The following is a 6,915-nucleotide window of genomic DNA, read 5'->3' on the forward strand; positions in this document are numbered from 1 at the left end:
CTTGTGTCTCCTTCATCCTTAATGTATAAACTTTTTCGGACCTGTGGAATATCTATCTACCTGTTCTCTGCCACTAGACCATAGGCTCCTAGAGGTGGAGACTATGTTTTATTTCTCTATGAATTCCTGCAGCACCACTAGACCATAAGCTCCTGCAGGAGAGAAAATGTGTTTCACTTCCCTTTGCATCGCCTATACCACACCTAGAACTGTGTCTTGCTTGATAGAAAACAACTAAGTTACTGAAGTTAATAAATATTTGCAAGTAATATAAACTCTAGGTGTACAGAATCAAAGAACAAGTAGTTGTATTTATACATGAAAGAGAAAACATTTGTGTTTCTTATCTTATTTAAACCAGCACTGACCAATAGAAATACAATGCAAGCCACATGTGTAGTTTTAAATTTTCTAGTAGTCAATGACATTAAGAATGTAAAAAGAAACAGGCAATTTTAATCCCAATAATATATCCGAAATATTATCTGAACATGTAATAATATAAAAATTATTAATGACATTGTTTACATTCCTTTTGGAGGGGGGTGGTAATTAAGTCTTTGAAACCCAGTATCTTACATTTAGAGCACATCTCAGTTTAGATTAGCCACATGTGAAACGCTCAGTGGCAACATTTGGCTGGTGTCCATAGTAGGTTATAGGACATCACAGATTTAAATATAACAAAAAAAATTTTAAGTCTGAAATTACAAGATAACATGAATTGTTTTAGACAAAGTCAGGAGATTTTGTCATAAACCAAGTGTAATTTGACAAGTGTCATTTAAGAATGTTAATGAGGAGGTTTGTGGTGGAGAGGAACCAGGATTGTGGCTGGTGGTCAGAGTTTCCTATAAAGTAACTCTGTAAAGAAGGTTATGCATTCATATTTCATTTGCATAATTTTTAAAAATCAGTTTTTTAAACTTGAAGTGATTGTCATTTATTAGATGTATTATCAGAATAAAGAAATTCAAGGAAGAGTAAGGATTTCTTATTTTGCAACCTCTACCTTGGAACTGAGCTAAGAGGGTATACTTTTTCAAAAGTATACAGTAACATTTGGGTGGTAATTTATCACATAAAGTTTGGATACATTTAACAAACACTTGAAAACCTCCCGTGGGGTAAGTATCAAACGCCAGGAAAACCAAGGTACCATATATCTGCCCTAAAAGAATTCGTAGTTTAAAGGACAAAAAAGTAAGCAGGCAGTTTTAACACAGCATGGTTAAGTGTTAATAGAGCCAAGATAGAACGTAAGAGGGACACTCAGCCCTGAGCAGGACCTATCAGTCAAGGCTCCCTGGAGGAGGTGACACAAAGCTGAGTCCCTAGGGGGCTAGGCAGGTAAAATAAGGGAAGGAAGGTGAGTATTCCAGCAGAGGAAACAACATGTGCAAAGGGTCAGGAACAAGAACATAAGCTGCTCTAGAAACTGTCAGAGGTTCTACATGGCCAAAGAACAGGGAGGAAATGAAGCTGAAGAGGGAAGATAAGGTCAAAGCGCAAAGGACTAACGAGTTTGAATTTTGTGCTGAAGGGTTCTAAGCAGGTGAGTGAAGGTTAAACATGTTTCTAAAACATGAATTCAATTATGTTATTTCTCTGTTTAAAACACCCCAATGGCTTCCCACTGAACTTAAAATAAAATCTAATTCCTCATTCTGCCCTATAAAGTGCTAAAGGATCTGGCCTCTGCCTACTCTTCCATCCTTAATACTACTCCCATCTTTGCTCCCTATGTTCCAGGCTTCTTCCTCCTCTTTAAAAAGTAGCCTCATTCCCACCTAGAGATCTTTGTATTTTCTATTCCATCTCAGACACTTCTCCTCCCAGTTTCACATGACTGGCTTCTTCTCACCATCCAAACCTCCTCTAGTGGCTAATGTTGCTGCTCCCCAGCCCCTCATCTCCCTCTCATTTCCCATTTAACATTTTAATGGCAACTATCACTGTTGGAAAAGATCTTGTGATTACAAAGTAATTTTAAACAGGAAGGTCAGAGAAGGTTCTTGGAAATGACAACTGAATGGAACTAGCCAGTGTTCAGAGAGAAGAAACGAGTGCAAAGGAATGACGGCAGGAATGATCTTGGTGTATTAAAAAAAAATAAAGCGAATGTCATTGGAGTAGAGTGAGCAAGGGAGGGATGAGGTAGGCAGGATGAGCAAGGCCATGAGGTCAGAGGTAGGCAGAGGCCAGATTATGGCAGACCTTAGAGGCCCTGGGAAGGAATTTGGATTTTATTCTAAGTATGTTGGAAAACCAAAGGAAGATTCTGAGCAGGGGAGTAATATTATATAATCTACAATATGATTTATAGTTGTAAAAATCACTTTGGTTGCTAAGTGGGAAATCCACTGTAAGTGGGTAAAAGTGGAAATGGAAAGATCAGCTGAGAGGTTACTGTAATAGTCCAGATAAGAAATTTTGGTGATAGCAGTGGAGATGGTGAAAAGTGTTTTTTTTTTTTTTTGCAGTACGTGGGCCTCTCACTGTTGTGGCCTCTCCCATTGCGGAGCACAGGGTCCGGACGTGCAGGCTCAGCGGCCATGGCTCACAGGCCCAGCCGCTCCGCGGCATGTGGGATCTTCCCGGACCGGGTCACGAACCCGTGTCCCCTGCATGGGCAGGCAGACTCTCAACCACTGCGCCACCAGGGAAGCCCAAAAAGTGTTTTTAAAGGTACAGTTGACAGGACTTGCTGATGGATTATTAAGGGGTAAGGGAAAAAAAAAAAAATCAAGGATAATTCTTAGGCTTTTGGTTCCTACATTTACAATAAGCTGGGGAAGGAACAGGTTTAAGGACAACAAATCAGCAGTTCTGCTTTGGATATGTTAATTTTCATTTCTGAGTATAGATGTTGAGTAAGCAACCTAATATATATCTCTGGGCTAGAGTGATAAATTTGGGAGTTATCAGCATATAGATGGTATTTTAAGTTATGGGACTAGACAAAGTTACTGAGGAAGAGAGTGAAGATTGAAAGAGGACTAATGATATAGCCCGAAAGCACATACAGAGTCAAGAATGATTCCTAGATTTCCAGTCTGGAAAGAAAAGTGAACACGGTATCATTTACTGAGATATCCCTACCTCAGTGAATAAGAGGAATTAAAAAAAAAAAACCAAAAAGAAAAACCGCTTGCGGGCTTCCCTGGTGGCGCAGTTGTTGAGAGTCCGCCTGCCGATGCAGGGGACGTGGGTTCGTGCCCCGGTCCGGGAGGATCCCACATGCCGCGGAGCGGCTGGGCCCGCGAGCCGTGGCCGCTGAGCCTGCGCGTCTGGAGCCTGTGCTCCGCAACGGGAGAGACCACAACAGTGAGAGGCCCGCGTACCGTAAAAAAAAAAAAAAAAAAAAAAAAACCGCTTGGGATATGCAGAGAATTTAAATTGGATATATTGAGTCTTAACTGCATATAGGACACCCAGGGAACAAATGGGTTATACTAACATAGTCTGCCAGTATACAGTTGCATATATGGTTCTATATGAAAGAAACATAGCTTGGAGACACAGATTTGGAGTCATCAAATAGCAGGTGGTAGTTGAAGGCAGGAAGAGTGGATGAGATCACCCAGAGAGACTAGGCAGAGAAAAGAGTGCTAACAGAATAAAACACTGAAGCAAAATTTATCCCTGAGAGACAGAGGAAGAAGAGCCCACACATTAAAACAGTAACATCTTACTTTTTTCAGAAATCTAATTGCCATGGTCAATGAAGAAAAAAAAAACAACAACTGAGGAGACAAGGTCTTGATGGCTTGAATCTGAAACCCAGCTCTAATACTAACTGCTATCTCTCTGACTTTGGTACTTCAATTTCTGTGACTCTGATTCTTAATAAACAGTGATAATATTTGCTCCATTCTATATCATGGAGATACTGTGAGACTGAATAAGCTTGAATGAAGCAGTTGCAATGAAAAAGTCATGACAAGTAAAAACTATTATCAGACAATTCACTACGGGTCAGTTTTTCTATTCCATCTCTTAGAATGGCTACAAATGAGTGAAAGGTAACTATAAGCTCTGTTGATGAAAGCGACTAAAAATAAATCCAAGATCCTATTATTTTTACTAACAAGTATCACAGAGAAAGAAAGAAAAGGGAAGAGAAGTACTAATCAGCAAATTCTATATTAAAGCAAGGTGGGAAAAGTACACTGAGCTTCACATCGAGCCTGAAAGATGAAATCTGTACATCAACTTCCTATATGAACACTTGCCTTCATCTTCTTTTAGAAAGGTAGATGTTACTTTACAAAATGTTAACACAAGTATGCTTGCAACATTCATACAAAGCGGAAAAAAATCATACACACAACAATATGATGATTCAGTTAAGACAAGTATGGTCCCTTCATTTATATCCTCTTATGTATGTAATCGAGGAAGACTAAATGTCAGTGTCTCTGTACGGTCAACAAGTGGAGATGGACACACAACTGCACTGCAAAAAGAAAGGGAATTAAATATCCCATGGGCTTAACGTCAGCTGTGGCTGTGTGCTAAGTTTCCAACCAGTTCAAGAAATCGGAAAGCAACTATTCCAATTGATAGTTCAACTGCAGCAGTGGTACAAGCTCACTTATTTTCTGTTCACAGTGGGTTACAAATATTTTTTTTTTAAAAAAGCAAACGAACAAAAACCCTGCCTTCTCGTCTTTAGGTCAGGTTTAGGAAAGGCTGTGTGTGTCCTGAATGGGGGCAGCAGCCATCAACATCTACCTACTCTCTTCGGGCAGAATACTGGTTTACACGATTTTACTCTTGGGTTTACAGAAAGGAAAAAAAAAAAAAAGAGCTTTTGCAAATGGAACATTATCTTCAAATGTTGGCAATACTCTGTGCACATTTATATTCTGTGGATTTTGTGGCCGATCCCTGGGGTTTCTGACTAAAATAACGGATTGAGGACTGGATGATCGATATGAAAGGGGTCCCATCTCCAGAATAGCATATGGTTTCACTTAGAAACGAACTTTTCCTAGCAACTGGCCTTCCTTGACAGAAATCAGAACTAGTGATTTTTCTTCCGAGGGTAGTTTTGGGTCAAAACGTAAAGGTAAAAATCAATCCCTCCACCAGCGATCATAAAGCACAGAAACTAAGGAAAGTCCATGCGTCAAGTACTCCATGTAAGGAAAGAGGCTTTCAAGAAGCAAATGAATGTAGGAAAGTGACCAGAAAGTGTTCGGAAGGGACCTTTCCCTCCCGCTGCGGAGGCAATCCCCCTGGGGTTTGAGGGGGGGAGGGAGAGGGACGAGCTCCCCGGCGCCGCTGAGGTAAAGTGGGGCCAGCCGACTACCCCTCCCCTCGGATCCGCAACCCGCAGGTTTGCGGCGACGCCCCGCGTCCTTTCAACGGCCTCTCTGAGGGAGAAGCGCTCAAGTCAGCGGAGGAGCATCTCCACAAGGGCCGCGGCCTGGGTTAGGGGATCGGAGCCGGGACGTGCGTGGCTGGGAAGGGAGAGCACGTGAGACGCCGGCCCGGCCCTACCTGCCCAGCTCCCGCAGGGCCGGGATCATAGACGCCAGCTCCAGGCCATGCTCGCCCATGGTGAGGACGCGAGGCACTCTTCAACCACGCCGAGGCGGGCTCCTGGCGTCTCCTCAGCTCTCTCTGGTGAAAAAGCGCGGCGCCCGACGGGGGCTCGCAGGGCCCAAAACTCCTCCCGGAAGCCGCGGCCGATCCGCTCTCCAGGCCAGAGTTCTTTTCCGCGTAGGACTTGAGGGGGCGGGGCAAGGGGCGGGGCAAGGGCGGGGTGCGCTCCGGTCAAATTTCCAGCGTTGGGGGCGTTCTGAGCCGGGAAAGCTCGGCAGGCGAGATTCGCGAGAGTTTTGGTTTTTTGCGGTCCTGCTCTTGTCACTCACTCCCAGCCTGAGCGGCTCAGATAAGACAGACCCCTGGATCTGGGGAGGAAAGGGGAGTGGTGGGCACCAGCGCAGAACGCCTCGCATCACAAATGTGAAGACTGAGACAATTCAGCAACTAAAGGCCCAGGATTAGACCGCAGGTCTCTCCGCGGAGTCACACCTCCAGGTCCCTCATTTTCTACCACTCTCTTGGCATCCTTTCTGAGAGATACGGGGCAAAAGATGGGCTCCTCCTTGTCCTTTTTGTTTCAGCAGGGTTTTTTTTTGTTTCTTTGTTTTTCCCAACTTGAAGTCTCCCTTAGGTTTCCTTGAGAATTCTCCCAACGTTTAATATTTAAAAAGAGGGTTGAATTATATTTATTTGTGTCTCATTTAGTCAGCAGCAGTACTATGTATTTTTATGTCACCATTACGGGCATCTATTACCTATGATTTAATTTTTAAAGTAAAATCAGTGGCTTTTGGCTGTAGACATTTCCTACCTCAACCCAGTTTGTTTATACGAAAAATGGTCATCATAAGAAGCTGTTAACATGTCAAAATTATGTATTTAATCAGGCAAGGCCATGCAGTGTGCTTACATTGGTTCCTTACACATGAGAATAATCGTTATACAGTATGCTAAAAAAAATCAAAGTGATGGAGTGACAGACAGCCAAATACGCTTCCGCCTCAGGGATTTTGCATTTGCTGTGCCCTTTGCCTTGACCTTAAACACCCCTCTTTCATCACCTCTCTTCAGATGTTTGCTGAAATGTCACCAGAGAGCACATAGACTAGCACACTTACACTCACACTCTTTTCCCCTCCATCCTGCTTTATTTTCTTCACAACACGTAGAACCAAATTATATACTATTTTATTGACTGTCTCCTCCAATTAGAATATAAGCTAAAATCCTGAGAGCAGGATTTTGTCTGTTTTATTCACTGCTTAGATACTCGGGACCTAAAACAGTGCCTGGTACATAGTTGGTGTGTAGTAAATATTTGTAAAATTGTGGAATGCTATAGTGGGAAGAACATGGGAT

The 6,915-nt window shown here is 42.7% G+C and overlaps 1 protein-coding gene across 1 annotated transcript in view; it reads right to left on the reverse strand.

Annotated features, from left to right (window-relative positions):
• Positions 1 to 5,685, reverse strand: part of ATR (ATR serine/threonine kinase) — a 103,213-nt gene extending 97,528 nt beyond the window's left edge. Inside the window, exon 1 of the mRNA XM_060011368.1 lies at positions 5,509 to 5,685. Coding sequence (XP_059867351.1) covers positions 5,509 to 5,567 — 59 coding nt within the window. The 5' untranslated portion in view covers positions 5,568 to 5,685. The remainder of the gene's footprint in view (positions 1 to 5,508) is intronic.
• Positions 5,686 to 6,915: the final 1,230 nt, after the last annotated feature.

Source organism: Delphinus delphis, chromosome 4, assembly GCF_949987515.2.
Source record: "Delphinus delphis chromosome 4, mDelDel1.2, whole genome shotgun sequence".
NCBI classification, from domain to species: Eukaryota; Metazoa; Chordata; class Mammalia; order Artiodactyla; family Delphinidae; genus Delphinus; species Delphinus delphis.